We start from the raw sequence: 22,748 nt of genomic DNA, 5'->3' as shown, positions 1-22,748 counted from the left end.
GCCCGGCCAATCCCCGCCCGCCCTCTGCTCGGCCTCGCTCCCGCATTGGGCCACGGCTTAGTGACCTCACCGCCGGGAGCCCTCCAGCAGGAGGAGCTCATTGGGCCGAGGGGAAATGGCGACCAACCAGAGCGAGCGGCGTGGCGCCCCCCGGGCAAGGAGGCGGAGCGCGGCGCTCTCACCTCAGGGCGCCGCGGGCCGGGCCCTGCTCTGGGCCGGGCCGCTTCGGCCGGGCGGCGCCCAGCGGGACCCTCCGCCCCACCCCAGGCCACAGCCACCCCACCCGAGGGCCTTCGCGCGGTCAGGGCCGGGCGCTGCAGCAGGCGATGTCCCCGCGCGCCGCCGGGAGCGCCGACAGGGATCCCCCGGAGGCCGTTCCTGCCGGAGGAGCGCGGGCAGGTCTGTCTCGTCTCACGGGTAGTCCGGGCTGTAACAAAACCAGTAGCCGGGTCAACCCAGGCACGGGCGCAGCGGCCCAGGCACAGCCCCGGGGCCTGGAAGTGGCAGAGACGGGCCCATGGGCCAGTGCTGCCTCGGAGCCGGCCGGCAGCGCGTGTCGGTCCGCTCCTGCCCGCTGTGCTGGCCCTTAAGCTGCAACAGCGTGTCCCCGTTTGGGGGATTTACAGACATGTAACATAATGTTGAAAACCAAAGAAGATTCATGGTAGTCTTGCTTAACATACCACTGGTCCAGTCATTTCTGGATTATATTAGAGCTTCTGACGACAGGGCAAAACTACTATACAAGAATTAACAATGACTGCTGTGTCATTAGGCTGTAGTGATGACATCTTTGCTTTTGGATCTGGAAGTTCACCACCTGTGATTCAATTTCTTCACTGAAGTTCTTGTAACAAAAAGAGATTATTAAGCTCCATTCTGTATAAGACAGCTGCATAAATTAACATACATACTGTCTTTCATTGCATAGTTTTTAAGAATGAAGGACTCCTGCCCCACCCCCCCCACCCCCCCCCCAAAAAAAAAAAAGTCTCCTTTATCAATAGGAAGCAACCATGGACAAAGGATATGGGAACTCCTACACAGTCCATTAGCTTTTGCCTCTGAAACTGCCCACTGGACTGACCCGTACATCACATCGCAGCCTGGTGTGAGTCTCGTGTAATGCTCCCAGGAACACAGAGTAATTTAACAGAACAAAAGCTTTTGACGTCCTTAGCAGCAAGGGAAGGGGTAGAAGGGCACCTCCCCTGGGACCCGAGTCTTTGCAACAACGGTGTTCCGAGTGTGGAACAGCAAGGAGCGGCAGCACCGTGCTGTCTGTTACAGGGTGCTTTAGAAAGCACACCAGTGTGACTGGCTAGTGGAAACATCATAAGGTGCTCAGCTGACTCTCTCTCTTCTATCGGTCCTGGATCCGCAAGGATTTTTCCTACCCATGTGATACCAGTCCATTGAATGGTTATTTTTCTTTATGCTGGCTTTGGCCCATTTTATATAGCTGTACCTACATCTCAGAAGAATCTCTGACTGAAACGTCATCCCCACATTAAAATAAGCCTGAGGACTAAATTCAGTCACACATGCACACATGTACACACGCAGACTCAGTGTGTTTTTCTGAGGGCTAAAAACTCACTTCCTAGTGCTGGAAGTATCAATATTTGCTTGCAGAAAAGCAAAAGATCACCCATTGATAGTCAAATGACATATTTCTGTGTCACTCTAAGAAGCCTTGCTGTTCTAAGACAACAGCTCACATTTGCTGTTGTTATAAACGGGGCAAAAACAGATGTCTGTGGTTGCCATTTTAGCCGTGGAAAATCAATCATATGGGGCTTTAGCTGGCACCTGTCTGTCTTTCTGGGAGGTCTCTCAGTCTCAGTGCATTTACTGCCATTTACATGGTGCTCCCTACAATGCCTTTCAGTCCTACTTTAGAAACATAATTGGGTTAGAACGGTTGCCAACAAAGAACCCCATCAATGCCAAACACTCGTGGCAATTAACAGCCACCTCATGCTACAGGGCCCGCTATTGTTTCCAGTAGACTGCTGTAAGCTACAGGTGAACTTGTCTCTGAAATTATGTGATGGTGCACACTGGATGGATACATCAGCTTTTTTGACAGGAATCTCATCATTATTATTTATGCACACAAACAAAATAATTCAACAGTTCTGTAAAAGGGAAGAACGTAAAATGTAACTAGAATGCCTTCTGCCTTCAGTCACTTAACCCAGCAGTCCTTTTGCACACTTAATTTTCTAGGATTTTGGAAATGCCTACCATCTCCACTCAGGTGCACCTGTAGGTATAACCTGGCCCTCCCTGAAACACAGGTTTTAGTAGATTTGGCAGTGCCAAATGCTTTTAGCATACAGGAATGAGGAATCTGTGGCACAAGAGAGTTTCAGAGGGTGTATGCTGGCCCAAAGCAACATATTATATTATTCTTTTTATATTGGCCTTTGTTAAACGTGCTTTAGCTTTCTGTTTGCTTTACATGACAAAAGCAGGGACTGACAACTAAGGTAACATAGCAGGCAACTGCTGGGCTTATCTATACCCAAAAAAGCATTGGTGCATTTTTTTGGTATGGACAGCCCTTGATTTATGGAGAACACTGCAGTAACATCGCCTGCGTTCCTTCCCAGACTGTCACTAACCTTAGGGAAAATATATAGGACGCAGTTCTGAACATACTAGTACCTGATAGAAAAACAAGTCCGCATAAGCTCTTCCATTGACTTTTCTCTGCATCTGGTCCTTTCTCTGGTACCAATGAGGACGAACTGTACTGAGATCAAGGCAGTAACAGCAGTGAATCAGGCCTGTAAACACTGTGTGGTTCTTTCCATCTCCTTTCACCCCACGCTGACGAACTGAAGGTTATAAACCTTACTTGAGATCAAACATTGGTATCCACTGGCATGCCTTACAGCAGAGCTCTTCTATCTGTGACACCTAAGCATAATACAAATAGTAAACAGTAGTAATAACAGTAAAATGCTGTCACCCAGGGAGAAATTGAAAAGACAAAAAAGATGGCTTGCCAAAAATTTATAGAATTACACGGTTTCTTATCACTCAGCCCATGCTGTTTAAGGACTAGAGACCCAAAATCAGCTACGCAGATTTTTGCATTCAGTAGATATAATGTAAGAATAAGAAGAGTAAGTAAATAAGCAGAAGACATTTGACAAAAAAAAGTATTAACATATACATATTTAAATGGAAGAATTTTTCATCTGAGGGAGAAGAGTTGATGTTATTTTTTTATGGCTGTCTCCTGTTTCTAGTCTTTGAGGAAGGAAGGACTTCCTTGAAAGTTCTGCAGAGACCTGGCGATCTGCGCCCGGCGACATTGCCAGCATCTCTCAGCTGCTCTCCTGACGATGCTAGTCCTTCAAGATGGGATCTCCCCTCAGAGCTCCAAAAGGAATTACCAGCCACTGCCATTCAGTCAGCTGGCATTTTCCAGGTGCCTTCGCTGATGCTGGGAGATGACAATAATCGCTGTAAGTGATGTGCCAGATTAATTTACAAGTTCGGCAATGTTGTTGAGGAGTTCCCAATGTTCTCTTTGGTAACACTAGCCCCTTTGTAGAAGGGACTCTTTTGAGATGACAAGGAATACTCACGGTTCTACAGCAGTCTCTTCCGTGTCTGATAAAAGAGGTAGTTCTCCCTGGCTATCATATGTACCACTGGATTTTTTAGAGTCTGTTGTTTCTCCTAAAAGTTCAGCAGTAGCCTGCTGTACAGAGTCTTCTACCTCTCATGGTAGACTTTCCTGGAATTTTGGAGGCAGTAGTTCTGTCATCTCTGGCAGAGGAGTGCTATTTTGGCTCATGGATTTCTTGGTTAATTCTACTTTGCTGATACTCATTTTTAGTTTAGGCAAAATCTTTTTATCCCCCACTTCTGACACCCCCCCTCCTTCGCTGTCACCCCCTCGGCAGGGCAGCCCCGCAGCCGGCGGAGCGCTGAGGGGCCGGGGCCTCCCCCTGCCGCCGCTGCCCGCCGCGCCAGGAGCCGCCCCTGCCGCCGCGCAAAATGGCGCCCGCCTGCCCCTACCCAGAGGGCACCGCGGCGCGCCGGGAGTTGTGGTGCGGGCGGGCGCGGCACGGGGGCGTTGTGGTGCGGGCGGGCGGCCCGGAGCGGGCCCGGCGCGGACACCGCCCGGCGAGCTGTGTCCCGCAGCCGGGGTCCGGTGCCCTCAGCGCACCGGCCCGCACCCTCATCCCTGCCCTGGCCCCACGCAGCACAGAAGTGTCCCGAGAGACCGAGCAAACCGGTTTTTCTGTCTCACCGAAGGCTGATCCTGTCCGTGAATTTTAGGAAAACCGGGCGGCCGCCGTCCGGCGCTCCTCCTGGTCACATTCCCTCGCTTCTGTTCAGGTTCACTCAGCTCCGATGCTGAAAATTACAGCTAACGAACACACAGCCCTACAGCACTCCTGCACATCACCTATCTCCAGCCTCCGCAAAAGCCCACTCGTTTTCTGTCCCTTCCTGCGCAGCGCCTCGCCGCAGTGCCCTCCTCCATCTCCTGCCCCGGCCGCCTGGACGCCCCCGTACCTGGGCTTTGGGGGCGGCAGCGTCACGGCCACGTGCGGCGTTGGCTCGTCGCAGGACCTCCATCTCTGCGGCAAAGGAGGTCGGCGTTGGCCAAGGCATCCCACCGCCCCTGAGAGACCGAGTTGGGCGCCGACAGCGTGAACACAAATGTCTCGTTTCCTCTGAAAACCGGCCTCAGTGCAGGGATGAAAAGGCTTTAATTTAAGCATTTCTGCAGTAGCCACTGAACTTCCGAGATTTTGTAAATCTTTGAGGCTGGGGAAGAGGAGAAAACGTTAACATCCTTTCGTTTCAAAAATGGATTTTACTTTGTCTTATTCAAACGTCTTTTACAATTCACACTTTCAACAAGATTTCATGCAAGGAAAAGACAAACCAAGTCCTACTGTGCTACCATTGTAATCCCAAATGAACTAACTCACTGCAGCCAAGAGAACAAGAAAAAGAAAATACTTTTTTAATGTCAACATGTCAACAGATGGCTTGTTGAAGCATTAATTGTTAGGAAAGGCTTTTGTGAAATACAGGAAATCTCTCAATCCGCTACTGAATAACTCAAAGTTCAGGGAAAGAAATTCAAGCTCAAAACCAGTGAAGCGCTTGAGGTTGGAGAGCGCTCCCGCGCCTCAGATATGGTAGGGATGTGTTTTGTTTCACTTAAGCTGGAAGATGCAGCCTGTGCTTAGTACATGTCCCGGCTTACGCAGCTCCGCCAGAAACGCTGGCCAATATTTTCATTCATGTCTTCGTTGCAGAGGCGAGAGTAGCCAGAGGAAGCCTGCCTTGCCTTTCAGCTGCAGGCTGAACTTGTGAGAGACTTTGCTCCGGCCTACGCGGGGGTTGGCTGCGAGGGCTATTTTGGCAGCCAGCTGGAGTACGCAGGCTGGGGGGAGACATTGTGCTGGGGTCCAAGGGGACGTAGCACAGCGGCAAGATTTGCTTGTTGGGGAGTTTTTGCTTCCAGTCACGGGAAGGAGAGTTTTTAAACAGGAATGAAGTGGAAAAAGAAAGCCTCCAGGAACTGCATTCAATATTTAAGAGGGATGTCACCGTTAATAGCATTAAACGCATCCTAAGGTTAAGAAGGCTGAGAAGCCAAGCTTTGTCTAAGATTCTTACGATTCCCTGCCTCTCACCTGTGCAGGGACAAGCAGCATCGACAGTACTAGAAAGAGGCAGAAAACCCCAGAGTTTGCACTGGCAAAGGCAGGAGGCACTTGGTTTCGATTCATGACATTACTTCAGAGTTGTGCTGACTTCATCTCTTACACTAATAGCCCCCACCAGTAAGCAAAGCCTTGGGGGAACGTGGGCAGGCTTGAGGTTCATCTCCCAGATGGGGACGCGAGTAGCAGTTGCACAAATATCCACTCTGAAGTGCCAGGGGCAGTGGAAACACTTACAGAGCATCAAAGTTTTTTCTGTAACAGAGACATACAACTATTAAATGATGGAAATGCTCACAGGAATTGATAGAATGAAGATTTAGAAAGTTCTCTACACTATTTTAGCATGATTTGTTTGGAATTTCATTCCATATAATTTTTCAGTGAGAAAGGTGTCACTAAGGGGGCAGAAGGCTGTCTCCAGCTCTCCCGTGATTTCCTGTAGTCAGTGTTCATTTACGTGCCAGGGAGGAGTAAGCTCTAGACAGTGAGGCACAGACGATGTCCTCTCTGGATCCAGGACAAGTCTCCATGCTGCCTGTTCCAGGGCCTATAAGGAGAGCACAGCCAAGGAACCAAAGTCTTCCATGAGCAGCATTGCTACCACCCATTCTGCTTTCATTTTCCTCCTTCAAAGTATCGAAGTACTCTTAGAAACAATTGCCCAAATCTTAGCTGCCCCTGCAAAGTGCTCTCAGGCCAGTGGAAACATTTTTGCTGCTGCAGAGCGATCCGAGGTGGGAGGCAGAGGCATCCCCCCCCCAAGCCCCACAGCAGTTTGCTGCCTGGACTGCAATCGACGGCAGCCTAAAGATCAAGAGGCCACAGCCCTCCTCCATTCACCCATTCCCAGTTCCTTGTGAGGAAAGAGACATGGAGAGCCACTGGCTGCGCAGGTGTTCAGGCCCCCACATTCAGAATTTTCATACCTCAGCTCTGCGTGTGAAAGCGGTGGAATTCCCTCCGCTGAACTGTGCTGCTTTGTCTCCACAAACGGATGGTTCTTCCTTTGCCAAGAAGGACGGTCAGTGCAGGTTGTGCCTGCACATCCTTTCCTTGACTTTGGGGCTTGGGTGCCCTGCCTGTCTTTTAGGAACGGAATTCTGCAGAAAGAGGGAACACCCGGAGGCTTTGATTTCTTTATGCAAGGATTGCCCAGAGCTGAGAACAGGGTTGTGGTTGCAATGAGAGAGAGCTAAGTTAGCCCAAACGAGTTTGCCTTAGCCATGAATTATGCAGCAGGATGGTCAGTCTGTTCCCACAGAAACAACCATTGAAGCCTTTTCTGACCTGTTCCACCCCAGCTGCTCTTCCAAGAAGCCTGTGCTTGGTCTGACAGCTGTTTCTTCTCTTCCCCGGCACTCTTACCTCCACGCTGACACAGGTTCAGACACGGAAATCACCATCATCCGTGCAACGGTCCCAGCCCCAGTGTGATCCCTGCGTCCAGGGACAGGTTAACAGCAACCACAAAGACAGCTACCCCGAATCCATGGACATGTTACCCTAGCACTTTCTGAACTATCACTCTCCTCCTGCCCCAAACATCAGTTTGTTGTTTCTTGTGCAATAGCAGGAGTGGGTGAATATTTTGGGATAACATTACAGACCAAGAGGGTGAATTCTACTTTGATAGAACTCCTTCTTCTTCTTCCACAGGTGAAAAACGCAGGCTGATAATATCTTGCACTCAACATTTCTAACCTACTCGGTGCTTTCACTTTCATCCTGGTATATCAAGAATTGCTTTTCTGCAGTAAGAAAAAGCACTTCAGCGCCAGGACAAACAGGATTTTACATGCAGCCTGATGGAGAACTGGCTTACATCCAGCACGGAACGACAGCACTCTAGACGTTGCCCGTCCTGGAGCTCTCTCCTGTCCTCCCTGCCCTTGCCCAGCCCAGCATCAGGAGCTGTGGGGGCTTCTGAGCAGGCTTTACCGCGCCGCAGCTCTCGCTCTCAGCGGGTCCGCGCTGCCAGCACACCAAGGTGGGGAAAAGCAAGCGAGTGGCCGCGGTGGGGCTCAGGGGGCGCGGGTCCGTACCGGCGGCACCGTTGGGACGGTTCGCTCTGCTCTGGGGCACCAAAGGACACGACGTGTGTCGCTTGCCCCGCCTGCAGCCGCCGGCGCAGGTCTCACCCGGGGGGCGCCGGCGCCCGGCGGAGCCCCCGGCACCGAGCGGGCGCGGCCCCGCTCCCTCCCTCCCGCCGGCCGGTCCGGGCCCGGGCCCCGCCGCCGCAGCCAGGGGCCGCCCCGGTGCCCGCGGCGCTGCGGCGGCGCCGGTCGCTCCGGCTGGGGCTGCACCGGCGGAGGGGGATGCGCGGCGGCGCGGGCAGAGCTCCGCCGCCGGGGCCAGCTTCCCCCCGGGGCGGCCCCGGCCGCGGGCAGGAGCGGAGGTACGCACCGCCCGGGGGGCGGCGGGCAGGGCCGCGCCGCCGGAGGCCGCGCCGCTCCGGCTCTCCCCGGGGACACGGGCCCATCCTCCCTCCCCTCGCCGGCGCTGGGCGGGCCGGGGATCGGCGGCGTCACGGCGGCGGGGCTGCCTCGGGCGCCTGGCACCGGTGCCCTTTCCCCGGCACCGCGGGCGAGGGCGCGGGGCGGGGGAAGGAATTTGAACCCTGCCGCACCCTCAGTCCATTAAACCAGCCCTCCGAGCCCCGGCCGCCACACGGCCCGCCGTCAGGCTCCGCTCCGCAGCGGGGGCGGTTGCGGGGCCCCCCGGGCAAGGGCAGGCTCCGCGGCCCCGGCGCAGGAGCCGGGCAGCCCCACGCTGCGGTGCGGGGCCGCGCAGGCCGAGGGCGAGCAGGAGCCGGCCGGGCTGAGTCACGGCCGGGGCCCCCCCCGCGCTGAGCCCGTCCTTTCCTGTTCGCCTGCGACCCGCAGGCTGCTGATCGCCCCGGTCTTCCCTCCTTTACCTCTTTGCTAGGGATGACCTCTAAGGATGCTCCAGGTGAAGCTAATAGTCACTGGAGATGACTTTGGCTATTGTCCCCGGAGAAACCAAGGCATCGTGGACTGTTTCCTGGCTGGTGCGGTGTCTAACGTGTCCCTTCTAGTCAACGGAAGCGCTGCCGCAGACGCAGCCGAGCTGGCAAGGAGGTAAGCTACTTTCTTTAGCTCCTTTGTGGACAGCCCCCACAGGCTACCCACGGAAAGCCAAGCCTGAAAAATTTAGTATTTTGTAGCCCCAGTATAAACACCGTATCGTAGCCCAGGCTGGTCTAAGAAAAGCGGACTCCAGGTATATTTGCTAAGACTCTTCATAGTAAAACCAGTGACCTGCCAGCTGTACTCATAATGGCTCTTTCTCTGGTATCAGCCTGCACTGCACCTTTTTTCCCCTGGGGACAGAAAGCCACCTACACAATTTGACTAATAGAGTTTGGGATTGCCGGCCTTTCTTTTCGTACACTTTTAAAGGATGGACCATCAGAAGAAAAGTCCACGCTATATACCCAGACCAAGCTGCTACCCCAAAAACTACTAGAGCATAAAAGCACAAATCTTTCAATCTGATTTGATTTGATGCATTTCAGCCATTGCAGAATCGGGGAAAGGTGTGATTCTGTGAGGACTAAATTATAAATCTGAGCAGTAGAGAACTTAATTTTTCCACCCCAGAAACCTTTTTAAAAAGCACCTCAATGTTTCTGTTAATTCTAGGCTTGATAAATCCGTTTGTAAAAACCACTTACTTACCTAAAGAGAGGGACAATAGCTTTTACCTGTGTTGTACTTACCACCGTTACTCCTTCCCGACACCATCAGCACTTGGTAAATGCTTTTGTGCTGGAAGTTTTCAGAGGTTGCTGGCACGGTTGGCTCTGTAGCAAATCAAGTGCTAGGTGTTGTTCTCATGGACTAGCCTAGCAAATCCTTTAACAGGAAGCATTACTTCTATTTAGAAGATAAAACCCAGCTAATGCTTCAGCTCCAGCGTGGACACGCACTTGGAAGCAGGGGTACGTCCTGAAAGAGAGAGCAGCAGGGTTGGGAAACAATTTAGGAAAGGAGCTGTACTGGTACTAGAGCTGAGACCTTAGGCTTCAAATAGAGCTGCTGCAGGGGACAGTCACGCGAGTCGTGCTGTCCTTGTTCTCCTTGTTTCGGCTGTGATTTTAGGGGTACTTGGAGATTGCTTGCAGCCTGCAGCTTCTTTGGTGCTGGGTGGTGCAGGAAAGCCAGGCGTAGTGTCAGTGGCAAACTGGTCTCTGTGGAAAAGGTTAGAGATTACACAAGAAGGAGATAAAGCCAGCACTTCTCTCAGACACAGGGGTACCGTGAAACCCCTTAAGCCCCGATGCTCTGGTAATGCTGTCGGCTATTTTAGCCGTGCTCTTTAGCAGGCTTTTAAATATAGAATCCACCTGGCCTCATTTCCATAGCCAGCAAGTAGGGCACGCGATCAGAGGTTTAAAAAGCATCTTTGAATCCGGGTCATGACACTTGTGCTGACAGCTGATACGGGTGTGAAAAGCCAGGTTTCAGGGCAGGTGACCGCAGAAGCTGCAACAATGTCATTCGTTTGGGTGGTAGTTTTGAATTGTAATTGTGAATGAAATGGATTTAAATCCATTTCTGAGAATACGAGCAGGGCGACTTTGGGAACATCTGTCAGCACTGAAGATCAAGAGCCCAGGTTCTGCAGTTCCTCATTTGTGTGACTCTGCGGCTGTGTTCAGCCCTACCCAGGCAGGGGGGAAGCACTGGCAGGGCCCAGGAAAGCGCTGGTCGTGTTCCAATGCAAGCCCCATGTCAGGCGCTGCGAGTACGCATGCACTTAATTGGCACCTGTGCATGTAAAAAACCCTCTTGTGTCACCCCTAAGATATTTGTTCCTCTATTGCAAAGGTTCAAGCAAACTCTTTTTAGACGCAGATGTCTTTAATAGGTCAGACTCACTAGAAATGTCATTGAATCCTCTTCACCTTGTGGTGCAAAAATGTGACAGTATCGCTTGCTTGGCTGCCTTGCCACTGTTACTCCTCCTTCCCTCTGCTGTGAATATTGAGGCGTCACAACATTTTGTGGTTTATGGGAGGAAAGTCTGCCCTGTTTTCTCTCCCCATGTTTGCCTTCCCCCACAGCCACCCAAGTAAGCAAGCACTATATATATACACACACGCACACGGACACACATCTGCTGAACTCCGTCGCAGGCATTTCAGCTGTGACCAGCGGTGTAAGCAGGGAGACTGCATCACTCACCCGCTGAGAACAGGCCGGCAGCACTTTCCTGCGGTCACTCCAGTGCTGTGGGAGCTGGCGTTTTGCAGGCACGGTGCCACGACTGTCGGGGTGCCGGGCCGTTTCCGTGCAGATGACCTGGGTGTTTCCCGATTAACTGTCTATGACATGGTTGCTCATCGTTGCAGGTCTTGAGCTCCCTCTCCTCACCTGGTTCTCAGTTAACTGGACACGGGCAAAGCTAATTAGTAACCAGATAACTTTTCCTGCAGGATAGTCCTTCTTAGGCATCTCGTGCTGCCCTGCAATGTTAGGACTCGTGCTTCAGAAAGGAACACAGTTCCTCTGGAATTTCATTTTCCCCTTCATTTTCCCAATAATTCTGTAGGCCTCTGGGCGTACCATCTGTTGCCCTGTGTTTTGATTAGACGCCTTGGCAGAAATGTGATGGCTGTCAGCAGATCTTTGTACCAGCTCTAACACAAACTGATGGCAAAACAGCTGAACCGAGCAGTAAATACTACACCTTCCCTAACATCCAGCTCCTGGATCTTGGGCCTTTCTCATTCACTGTCACAACGGGGCTAAAAGAAGGACCCACTCGCTTCAGGCAAAAGTGGAGTTTCAGCGGAGGCCTGATTGACCGCCGAACGACAAACCCATTGACAGCGCCCGCTGGAGCCGTACCCAGCGGAACAGCAGGCGGGGAACAGACTTCCACTGGGGGGTTGTTCAATAACTCGGCATTTTTCTCTTTACGGGGTGTAGACTGATGGCGATTTTCTGGTTATCCATATAATATAATCTCAATTTTCTACTTATCAAGCCCCACCCTGAAGTCAGCCAGTCTTCCTGGTGATTATTCCAGAGCCTTTCCCAGAGACTGGAAGGGTTATTTTGTTACCTGAAATGAACAGGTCCGTTCATTTTTCCTTAGAAATACGGAGAGAGCAGGAATAGAGAGACCTAAGACTGTCTGCTGACATGTTTTTTGCCCCTTTTATCAACCAGCTCAGTTGTGACTGTATTAGGACCCTTTTGCAGATGATCATACCCAAATACTTGATGAAGAGTGACATATTTTAGAACGCAACCTCAATCTTCCTGTTTTTTTTTTTTTTGCTGTTTGAATGCTGAACATCAGCTACACAAAGCTGAAGCCTCTACAACATCTGGGTACGTTTAACACAAGAATCTAACAAAGCCACATTTAATTGCTGTCTATGTTTTCACTTCCTTTCCCATCAACACTAATTGCAAAATGTATGTGTAAATTGTGACTTAATTCTGACCCTCCCAGTCAACATCTGACTAATCTAGAAGTCTCTTGTGCTTTCTCATCACCCTTTTATCTGACTGTTAATCACAGCAGACGGTTCCACTGCTGAGCGGTGTCTGGATTAGGGGGGGCCAAGCCGAGGCCTTAAAACTGGAATTCCAGATCATATTAACTTCACTGGCACCGGCACCTTTTGCTGACGTAAGGTCACGGGCACAGGAGCTTCAGTTGATACAAACATGTAATTAAAAAGAGAGTAACATCCCTAAGCTATGTTATGATACCAGTTCTTAACACTGCAGAGGCTTTGGAGTGTTTCTTCCAGCAGAAGTAAGTCCTTAGCAGTAATGGAGCAAGACAAGACGCTATTTGATGAAAGGCAGTTAGATCTTACAGTTTCCTAAAGGCTGAAAGCGGGGGGGGAACAGGTATGCAAATGCCAACATGGAGAAACTAGGAGGTGTGCTTTTTCTCACAAAGCGCAGCCTGCCTTTGTCAGGCTCCAGACACTCGGAGGGTCACCGAAGCAGGATGTCTAGCTGCAGATATTTACATGAGGCTCTTAATTGCGTCACACTTGGGCTGAAATCTGATGAACAGTGATTTTCCAGATAAGGATACAGACAGGATGCTGAAGGTGGGATCTGTTTACCCACCAAGGAAAAGGGGAAGTGCCGTATCATGCCAGCGCAGAGCCCGCAGCAGGACAACTGGGACTGGGCTCGGGGAGCCACGGATTCCCACAGCCGCCGCTCCCAGGAGCGGGGGGCTGCGCACACTGCGGGCACCGCCAGGCAGGGCCCGGGGCACCGACACTCATCCACCAGCTCAGAAACGTGCAAAGCTGGTGGGCACTTTGAAGAGTGGCTCAGTCTAGTGACAGCCTCCAGGGGCCCTCCGCTGCTCAGGGTATTGATCCGGGATTGCAGCTGCACGAAGCGCATTGCCTCAGCAGAGACGTGTGTGTCGCAAAACAAGCGACCACTTGAGAAGGAAGCAGTTTAGCTGATTGTGTTTCCTCTATTTGATAACTGGGCTGGGCACGTCAACTTCTTCTCCCCCATCCCCCCCCAGCATGTTGAGCCAAGAACCACCGAGAAGCCTGGTTTGAACAGCCAACCTTCTCCGTGGAAACAGCTCGCTAACCCTGGTGGCTGCAGAAGCTACTGGCCCCAACCTCTTCTCAACGAGCTGCTCATGGACAGCCCCCTCTAATGCTCCTCATGCTGTAAGAGCACACGCTTGTGGACACTGTCCTTTGGCTTTTTCAGGAGTTAATTAAATCCTGCTTCGTGGCTGTGCATTCTCCAGGGCAGTGGCTTTGGGACAGACTTGCAAACACCTAGACATGGGCCTCAGACTGTGGAAGGGTCATTGCTCCTTAAAACAACCACCAAAACTGAGTTGAGAGAGACTGGGCAGATTCCTCAGCATCATTTTGCGTTGGCAATGGCAGCTGTTACTGCAGCGCTTTTATTGCGGAAACTAAACCCTTGCTTGAAGCTCGATGCCAGTCCGTTTGCTTTGAGCCTCGGGCGGAGCAAGGAGCAGTTCGCGTTGACCGGCAGGGCCCGGCCTGCCCCATCTCTAAGGGTGGGACGAGGCCAAGCCCCCAGCAGCTGAGCTCCGCTCCCAGCGTGGCATCCCGTGCTGTACCAGCTGCTTGAGCTGCTGGCCTCTGCCTCCATGTGTCGGCCAATAAAATAGCAGAAACTTTACAGTCTTTGAAACGATGTGGGCAACTATAAAGTATGTTTGTGCAGCAGAAGCAATCATCTGCCCTCTGAAAAAGCAGCCCGTCCAGGATATTCCCATAACTTTTCTCCCTGCCTTTTTTACAACACAGCATGCCTTGGCTTTGCTCTTTGGTCACAGAAGCCACATCTCAGTAGCAAAAGGCCCTCAGGAGCACGAGTTAGTCCAGTGTGTGCAGTAGTCAGTGGGGAAAAAGCCTGTTGGTTCAGCCTTAAAGCCCCAGCCTGTGGTCGGGACCGAGCGTGACTGGAGCCCTGTCTCCCAAGGTACAGCCCAGCCAATTACTATAATACTTTAAGTTTTGCTCCTGTTTTAATCTCCTGCACGTAGGACTGCAGATGCTCACGCAGTGTCAGGGCTGTTAGGAATGAAGGCCGGGCAGCAGGACGTTTGGTGCTGAACAGGAGCATCGTCTGGCTCGCTGCCTGCAGAGGAAACCCACGTTTAGGTGCAGGAAAATGTCAGCAGCAGAACTGCTGTGCCTGCTGCACTGCCCTCCTTCCCGTGTCTTTACGGCTTCCCCAGCGTGCCTGCTTCTGTGCATCTCCCACAGACGAGTATTTCTGAATAAGCTTCTCACATGCTGCATTTTGAGTTTTGGTTTCAGTCCCTGTATCCCAGAGCTGTTAAACGTTAACGGTTCCTCTTGAGATGCCTCAGCATGGACAGTCTGTCAAACCAGCCAGGACCAACGCTAAGAGAAAACTATTAAGATATTCAGCTGGTGTTAGCCAAAGCTCTGAAAGATGCTCTAATGTTACAGTCGGAGTCTCCCGTTGCAGTGAGAACAAGGGCAGCTCTCTCTGCACTTCCACATTCCGCACGTTCCCCAGCCCTGGGGCTGGCTTCAGCCCGGCGGAGGGGCGGCTCTAGGGTTACGCAGCGCGGCGTTTGGCTCCTCGGTGTCCCGCACCTGTCGGGGGAATTGTCTTTTCCTGGAAACAGCTTCCCTTGCAGCATTTGAGGCACTGCACAATTGGAGGTAGTTCATTCGATGCTCCTGGGAGACAACACTAGAGGCTCAGCTGTTCATTTCTTGCCCTCCCACAACACATGAGGAGGAGCGTGCTCAACAAAAAAAGTCTTCATCTGCTGATTCATGGTAACACATGAATCCTTTTTCTTGCAGACGGCAGCGGCTGTGGTACAAATAATGCTGTCAGCCGATGCAGTCCCAGCTTTCCAGGGACGTGATAAAGAATCTGAGGTGGATTTCTGAAAAAAAAACCAAACCAACCACCCAAAACAAAACCACAGGCTCCCCCTGTGCCCTTGGGCTCATGCAGGTCACAGGATGGAGGGAAAGCCCTCCTGTCCTGCCATCAGTGTCTGCCTAAGGGCCCCCGCCCCCAGCGACGGCATCTTCCAGTTCTTCTATTGGCAAGGAGTTAGTGTGCACGGCAAGCGCTCAGGTCCCTTGTACGAAAACCAGATGAACATTCATCATCAATTACACAGTCAGGCCCTGCTGCAGAGGAACCACCAAATCGGAAAAGCCAGAAAGGACCTCTCTCTCCAGAAGCACAAGACACGGAGGAGCCAGAAAAAAAGCATTTCAGTCCCGCAAGGGCCAAAGCCTTTGGATCCGAAGGTGCTAAATGGCCCTGACTTGGTCCAATCCACCCACAGCCCTTCTGACCCCGGTAACGTGGTGCGTCACTAGTCAGCTCCAGGGCAGCAGACAGAAGGGCAAGATCTGGTTTTTTGCACGCTTTGCCTAAAGGGAGATTGTTTTTGTTTTCCTCTTCGTGGTACAAGTGCTGTAACAGCGACAGACCATGCCCAGTTTTGGCAGCTCCACGTGGAAGTTCCAGGATGGATTTAAAGCATCACAGACCGCGTGCCTTGAAATGAACCGCGCCGTGAGTCAGACGGGGCAGCACAGAAGGAACTCTGCAGTTCTGTCGTTTGCTTACTGGGTCAGCCAGAGGCCAGGGGCTGTCTCGGAAAAAGTTTCAAAGCATCATTTTGGCTACTGATTCTGAGGACTTCCAGAAGTGCTGATGAAACTCGGCACAAGTCTGAGCACTCGCAGCTCCTGTGTTTATTGTAAGGGAACCCACAGCACAGACCGAGCAGGAAACACCAGCGCTCTGCAAAGCCCTGTGGCCGGGAGGGGCTCTGCAGACACACCAGCTCCAGAGTTTCGGTTTTGTTGGGTCTTTTTAATGTTGCAGAGGGCAACTAGTTAACAAATTGGACCCGTGAGATTCCTTAGCAAGGCTCTACACTTACGCTGCTGACATCCCTGCAGCAATCCTTCCCCTGTGCCAGAGAGATGCTCCTTCGCACAGCTCACACCACTCAGCGAGTGCTTGTCTGCACCAGCGGACAGAAACCCAGCCACCGCGGGCAATTTCAGCGGCAGCCTCTTGGACCAGGAACCCCTTAAACTCAGACAGCATTTACGCTTGCAGCCTATGCTGTTGCCGTACCAGCTGCCTTGGGCGCTGGTTCTATATGACTGGATTCTGCTTAAGGGCAGCTCTAGAAGTTGTCAGGTAGAACTCAAACGTCTCATAAATGTAGCATCTTTAATAGGGTAAACAAGTCAAGGGAATACCTAGCGAGGGCTAATGAAGTGCTTTAGAAAAGGGTTGCAAGGTCCAGACTTCTCTGACAGTCACTAGTGACTGCAGGGCAGTTAGTAGCAGCGTGCCGGTAGAACGTTTAGTGCAGTTACAGCATTTAGTCTGAGACATCTCTTGGCTGCTCTTTCCACAGGAGTCGGGGTGAAAACAGAGTTGGGGGAGTCCCCGACAGGCCCTCGGCAGACTGCACGGGATTACTGCCTGCAGATATTCTGCTCCGGTTTCTGTTGTTCTGCTTTGCTTTCTAGAAGAGCAGAGATATGAAGATGTACTCCAGTGAGGACACCACCATGTTTTAGATCAGCTTAGATCTTTCACTGAAATCTCCCCCTTTGGCCACAGTAAGGGAGACAGAGGTGCAAAGCTTACGGATGTTTCCTTCCTGTTACAGATACGCCATCCCAATAGGCCTGCACGCCAACCTCTCCGAGGGCTCTCCTGTATGCGAGGTGCTCAAGACAAACTCTTCTCTGCTCAACCAAGATGGGTTCTTCCATGGGAAAATGGGATTCAGGACAGCTCTATCAAAAGGTCTCCTGAATATGTCAGAGGTAGGAGAAAGCCATGTACAACCAGGCAACTTGCTTTCCTGATACAGATCAGCCTGCAATTAACAGCTGAAGATCTTTCCCGGGTCCCAGCTGTGCGTAAGCTCAGAGGCGAAGCTCCGCTGTGTTGCCTGGGCCGCTGGAGCTGGGTCCCGGGCCTAATTCTGCCAAAGGCTCTGCAGCCTTTGAGAACCCACTCCTCCCTGCTTCAGTGCCTGCACACACTCGTGTCCCATTAGCTACTTATCTGAAGGGGCAGAAGAGGCACTGGAACAGATATTTACAAAGAAACTAGGGATCAGTAAAGGCACAATGCCAGAGAAGTGCCAATGAGCCTTTTCATCACCTTGTGAGAGGCTGTTGTTCCCTAGGGAGATGGCTGGTTTTGCCCCGTGAACAAGGATGAATGTGTTCTGCCTAGGGGATAGGAGCACCCATCTTCCCCTTCAGTTTAAAGGGAAACAGGTGTTCAAATATCCCATGTATTTTAGGAAATCCCAGCATCAGCACCATCCACGTAACCACCGTAACAGTAGCATAATGAGACTCGTGCCTTGGGAAGGTTCTGGGCAACACCGCAGCCCTGCACGTCGCTGCACGATCACAGCGCCTTGTGCGTCCAGGGCCAGGTCCCCCGTGCTGGCCAGCCAGGTCTCCACAGCCCCCTGTGCTCTCCTCAGCCCGCCGCCGGGCCCTGCTCTGACCCCTCTCTGCTGTGCAGGTGAAGCAGGAGCTAAAGGCCCAGGTGGAGCTGTTCCGCGAGCTGACAGGTCACCTACCTCCTCACATGGACGGGCACCAGCACGTTCACGTCCTCCCAGGTAAGAGGGGCGTCCTCTTCCCAGCGCTGAGGCTCCCTGTGGGGGCAGTACGCCTCACCGTAAGACGCTTTGCTCTGTAATCGCAGTTTGACTGCTCCCACCTGGGCCCCGGGGAGACGGTCCTGCCCAGGCCCACGCCGGCGCCTGGGGAGCTGCGTCTTCCCACAGCGGCACAAGCCAATTGACAGCGCAAACGGCCCAGGCTGCACCTTTTCCTCCAAGGGCTGGTGATTCACCTCAGCATCCGAATTCCACGCTCCCGACTGCATCGAAGGAGGCAGACCAGGGCCAGCCGCAGACTGGCCCGTTTAAACTGGAATGCCCGAGTTTGGGAAAGCTGGCAGCTCTTTCAGGTGCCAGACGAACTCTATCCTGTCAGTGGTGTTTCCACACCAATCTCTGTCTGCAGGTCTCAGCACACTTTACAGAGGCGGGCAAGTGTCCTTGTCCCTGTATGTTTGCAAATAAGGTCATTGTGGTACAGAGATGGAAAACAGTGAGCAAAAAAATCCAGATTTCCCCACTCCAGCACTCGGCTGCCTCTGGGTGACACCACTCTTGGCAATTTACCCTCACAACAAATCTGGCTGCGCAGGGCCTTGATGAAGAACTTGTTCCTGACAGTGCAGTCACCTCTGGTGCGCTCTAGGACCAGAGCCACTAACTTGGAAGGGGCTACGGGACTCGGCGCTCAGCGCTGAAGGGGAGACAAGGCACCTCTCGCAGGCGCTGGGCGAGTAACGTTCCTGCGGAAGGGGACTCCCGCCCAGATGAAGAAAACCATTTCAGCAGAAGAGCAGCCAAATGGAATTTTATCTTCCTAAACAGGGAAAGCCCCCCCCGTGCTAAGAGCTTTCAGGGGAGAGGATGAGCTGGATTTCTGATTCCCGACTGAAGTGTCTCTGTTTTTACTTACAGAGGTGAGGCACGTATTTGCAGAGGTCTTAGAGGAATATGGGATTAAGTACACGCGTGTCCCAATAGAACCAGGCCTTCATAACTGTGACTGGATTCCACCATCCCTGATGGACTTTTATCTGGGAGTAGAAGAAGATTCTTTTAACACAGTGGATGTGTTTACAAGGCATGGAATAAGGTAAGTCAGGCATCACTCATCCTTTTTGTAGTAAGGCTTTAGGATCTTATCAGTTCCTTACAGCATCTTTCAGAATGGAACGCCACCTTTCTCTTTCCACTTGGGGGTTACACGGCGGCTCGGGAGGTTTCGTTTGAACAGAGACGACTCACCTCCCACCCGAAAGGGATTGTTCTTTTCAGGGTGTGTTTCCCAGCCTTTCTAGTGAAGCAGCATTAGCCTGGCACGTGGGACAGGAGGAGGCTCAAGTGCTGTATCACCACTGGAATTTTAGAAGCAAGAGTTAGGGCAAGTTCTCAGGAAATAACTTTTCATCTCCCTGGAATGGTGGAGAAAGGGTTTTAAGTAGCAGGAAAGAGACCTAATTAGTCTGTGCCTCCCTGGCGCTAACAAGCTTTTGTTGTTAAGGGGAGTCAAGAAGGTGATCACAGCTCCAAGCAAACGGTCTGGTCAGTGTCCTGCATCTCAGGACCAAACCCAAAAAGCTCAGCCCTTCCCCCAATAACACAATTTTCTTAAAATCTTAAATCAGATAATCAGATAGTGTTTTATGGCTTAAAGGCCCCGCGCGCTCCAGGGTCTCCATGCTGCCGAAGGGGCAGGGGTGGTGTCGATGGGCCTCCAAGGAGCCGCCTTTCAGAGCTGAGTGTTCAGCTGGGCTCTTCCTTGGTCATGCAGGTAAAGACTCCAGCCTTGCTTTCTTCCCCAAACTTACTCATTCTGCCCTCAGACACTAGTACGACCCTCCTGGGCTTGTACGTGCCAAGCTGGAACTGAGGTTTGCAGCCAGACTCGAACACAGAATTGTGTTGAAGCTCCACAGAAACAGGCTCCAGCTGGTGTTCTCTCAGCTCTATCTTTACCAGTAACATTTTGTCCAGTATTTTGTCTTTTATTATGGAGCTCTGATATACTCTAGCAGAATCATTTGTTAGCAGGGTGGTTTCCATTTTACTTTAGGTACTTTTTTTGTTTCCACTTAGCTGAGGGTTATCATCTAGAGATGGTTATTATTCAGGTTTTAATTGGCATAGCACCAGCCTAGCAATGGCCTGGCAATATTTTGGTAACGTGGCATTTCTCAGTTTAGCTCTGCTCTTCCCTTTTGTGCCGATAAAACGCACCTGTAAGTGCACAGATGCCAAACAACCTTGTGCCTGACTCCGTACACAGAAATGCAGCAGTCCCGGTACCGGGGCTTTGCTGGGGCTTTCTGTCAGACTAAAGAACCGCTGCTTTAAGCAGTATCCTGGTTTCAATAAGGAAAGAAAAAGCATTACTGGCTTGTAGCTTTGGTCTTACTTTTGTTAAGTCTTAAAATCCCTCTCCCCCTTTTCTATCTTAAGTTTTAGGTAAATTTTGATTCCTAATCCACTGGATGTAACAGATGCTTTTATAACTACCTCGTTAGCATTAATATTGGTGTTTCCTCCCCTGGCTACAGGTGGCCAGACATTTACATAGGTTTGAGTACCATGGGCAAGAACATGTCTGTCGGTAACATCTGGAGCGCCATCGATACTGCCATCGCGGAGTTCACGTCCAAGGCGCCCTCGCCCGCACTCCCGCCGCCACAGAGCAGGACAGTGACAATCGAGCTGATGGTGCACCCAGGGTACCCCAGTGTCCCACCCGCCGGCGGCTGTGGGGAAGGACCAGATGATTTCTCACAGTCCTGGGAGCGCCTCCATGAACTCCAGACGCTAATTAAGCCAGAGCTTCAGAGCCATTACAAAACGCGTAACGTTCAGCTTTGTTCATTCAAAGATCTTTAAGTAAACGAGCACGCGCACACACAGACACACACATTTAGTCATACTCTGAAGGCAGGCAGTTGCTAGCACCCCGAGAAGCCAGACCACTGTTACCAGCACAATACCTGCTGGAACGCCGTCAGGCCCCGGGAACAGCATGAGGCTGCTCACGGAAGGGCAGCTGCAGGCAGAACCCCAGAGCCCGACCGGCAGTTTTTGGGCCACAGCCTCTGCTCTGAAGGTGACAGACCTCTTCTGCAGTACCTGCTCGCTCCCCAGTCCAGCGCGACACGGCAGCCGGGGCCAGCCTCCTCCAGGCCTCAGCTCCTGCCGTCCTGGTGGGGAGCGGCACAAAGACAGGCTTGGCTGAAAGACCAGGTGCACCCCCACCCCGAGGCTTCTCATCATTTCTCTTTTGGGACTTAACTGCAAAAAAAAAGAAACATGCTGGGGAGCAAGTGCTGCTTGGGAGCAACCGCTCTGTGCAGGGTGCCCGCGGGAGGCCTGGCAGCCTTCAGCATTTGGCTTCCTTAAAGCACCGGGTCCCCCCCCTCCGCTGGTGCTGCAGAGCCTTCCTCTGGCCAGAGCAGTCGGGTGACAGGTTGAGCCTGGTGGTGTCTGCAGCCATACCCCATGTCCAGCCTCAGCCAGCACTAATTACGGCTCTTCCTATTTACGTTGCCTCTTGGCATTAAGCCACCGCAGGAAAGTAACATCAGCGACAGCCCTTTCAGAGAGGCTGCTTTTATTTTTTTTTCTGGATGACTTTGAAAGAGCAGCAACTGTTGACCCATCTGCTATTTCAGTAACTGCTGCATATGAGAGCTCACCAGCAACTGTTCCTGCGCTGCCCGCTGCCGCTCACACCCAACGTGTGGGATGGCCGTGTACCAACCATGAGCAAGTTTTCAAGTGGAGAAGGTTCTTGTATTTCTCCAGTTTTATTCCTGCCATCAGAGCACTCAAACTTCAACAAGCCCTACTAATACTGATACGTTTCACTGTGCTCTTAACTGCAGCCCTGTCACTCACATATAATGTTCACATGGAAAAAATATTTTAGATTGTTTATGCTCGTTTTCTGCGCCAAAGTAATCTATTTAATGTAATACTTTTTGGTTAACCAATTTTTTTAATATTACAAATTTAAATATGATCATCAGTCTTTTAAATGAAAAATAAACTCAGGTGTTTTTCTATTCTAATGCTTCAGGAGGCTTTTGGTTTCAGTTACAGCTGGAGAGCACACCAAACCCACGCACCCACCGGCTGCTACTGCGGCGTGCCCAAAGGGCGTCTCTGCCTGGCGTTAATGGGAGCCGTCCGACCCTCCCTATAAAACATCTCAGGAAGCTTTTGTTCTGTACAAATACGAAAAACAACATCAAAGATGCTCTAGAAGATGTTTTTCCAGGTTCTTTCCTAAATCACTGTCACAGAATTAATTTGATAAATGACAAGTTTGTTTTTAAAAACCCCCTCCACCGTGCTGGGCAAGTGCTCCCCCACGCAGGCGAGAGCAAGGGCTACCTTTTGGAATGACGCGGCTTCTGAAGCTTGTCCCATCGGAGCGTGGCAGCAGAGCTCCCGCCGGCTGGTAGCGGAGAGGAACGAACCCCCGGGAGCGCGGGGCTGCGGGAGGCGGCCGGGGCTGCGGGAGGCGGCCGGGGCTGCGGGGGGCGCCGGGGCTGCGGGAGGCGGCCGGGGCTGCGGGAGGCGGCCGGGGCTGCGGGAGGCGGCCGGGGCTGCGGGGGGCGCCGGGGCTGCGGGAGGCGGCCGGGGCTGCGGGAGGCGCCGGGGCTGCGGGGCGCAGCGAGAGCTGCGAGCGCCACCTACTGACCGACGGGCTCCCACGCAGGAGCAGGGACAGCGAGCGCGACGCTGGCTCTTTAACGGCAGGTCTCAGTTTCTCAGGTAACGGGACTGTGTTTGGACGGACACTTTTTAACCTCATTTTTAACGTTTAAATTGCTCCATGTTCTCACCCGTGGATTTGCTCCGATG

At 52.2% G+C, this 22,748-nt stretch overlaps 1 protein-coding gene across 2 annotated transcripts; it reads left to right on the top strand.

Annotated features, from left to right (window-relative positions):
• The first annotated feature begins 113 nt into the window (after nt 1-113).
• Nucleotides 114-22,284, top strand: YDJC (YdjC chitooligosaccharide deacetylase homolog). Of its 2 annotated transcripts, XM_063351524.1 has the most exons (8): nt 114-399; nt 3,264-3,482; nt 7,371-7,701; nt 8,640-8,812; nt 16,917-17,076; nt 17,795-17,894; nt 18,813-18,990; nt 20,435-22,282. In XM_063351524.1, the coding sequence occupies exons 4-8, from the start codon at nt 8,655-8,657 to the stop codon at nt 20,763-20,765; spliced, it is 927 nt and encodes a 308-aa protein (XP_063207594.1). In that variant the 5' UTR covers nt 114-399; nt 3,264-3,482; nt 7,371-7,701; nt 8,640-8,654; the 3' UTR covers nt 20,766-22,282. The 2 variants fall into 2 exon arrangements, with proteins under 2 accessions (XP_063207594.1, XP_063207595.1); XM_063351525.1 differs by lacking the exons at nt 114-399; nt 3,264-3,482; nt 7,371-7,701 and adding an exon at nt 7,975-8,109 and having other exon boundaries at nt 20,435-22,284.
• The last annotated feature ends 464 nt before the right edge of the window (nt 22,285-22,748 follow it).

The sequence above is a fragment of the Chroicocephalus ridibundus genome, chromosome 13, assembly GCF_963924245.1.
Source record: "Chroicocephalus ridibundus chromosome 13, bChrRid1.1, whole genome shotgun sequence".
Taxonomy (NCBI): Eukaryota; Metazoa; Chordata; class Aves; order Charadriiformes; family Laridae; genus Chroicocephalus; species Chroicocephalus ridibundus.
The sequence above is the reverse complement of the archived record's forward strand: the minus strand, read 5'-3'. Positions and strand labels throughout refer to the sequence as shown.

Coding starts and splice junctions, on each gene's coding strand:
- YDJC (XM_063351525.1), top strand. CDS start 8,655: ATGCTCCAGGTGAAGCTAATAGTCACTGGAGATGACTTTGGCTATTGT. Junction 8,813..16,916: donor GCAGCCGAGCTGGCAAGGAG/GTAAGCTACTTT, acceptor TTCCTGTTACAG/ATACGCCATCCCAATAGGCC. Junction 17,895..18,812: donor GCACGTTCACGTCCTCCCAG/GTAAGAGGGGCG, acceptor TTTTACTTACAG/AGGTGAGGCACGTATTTGCA.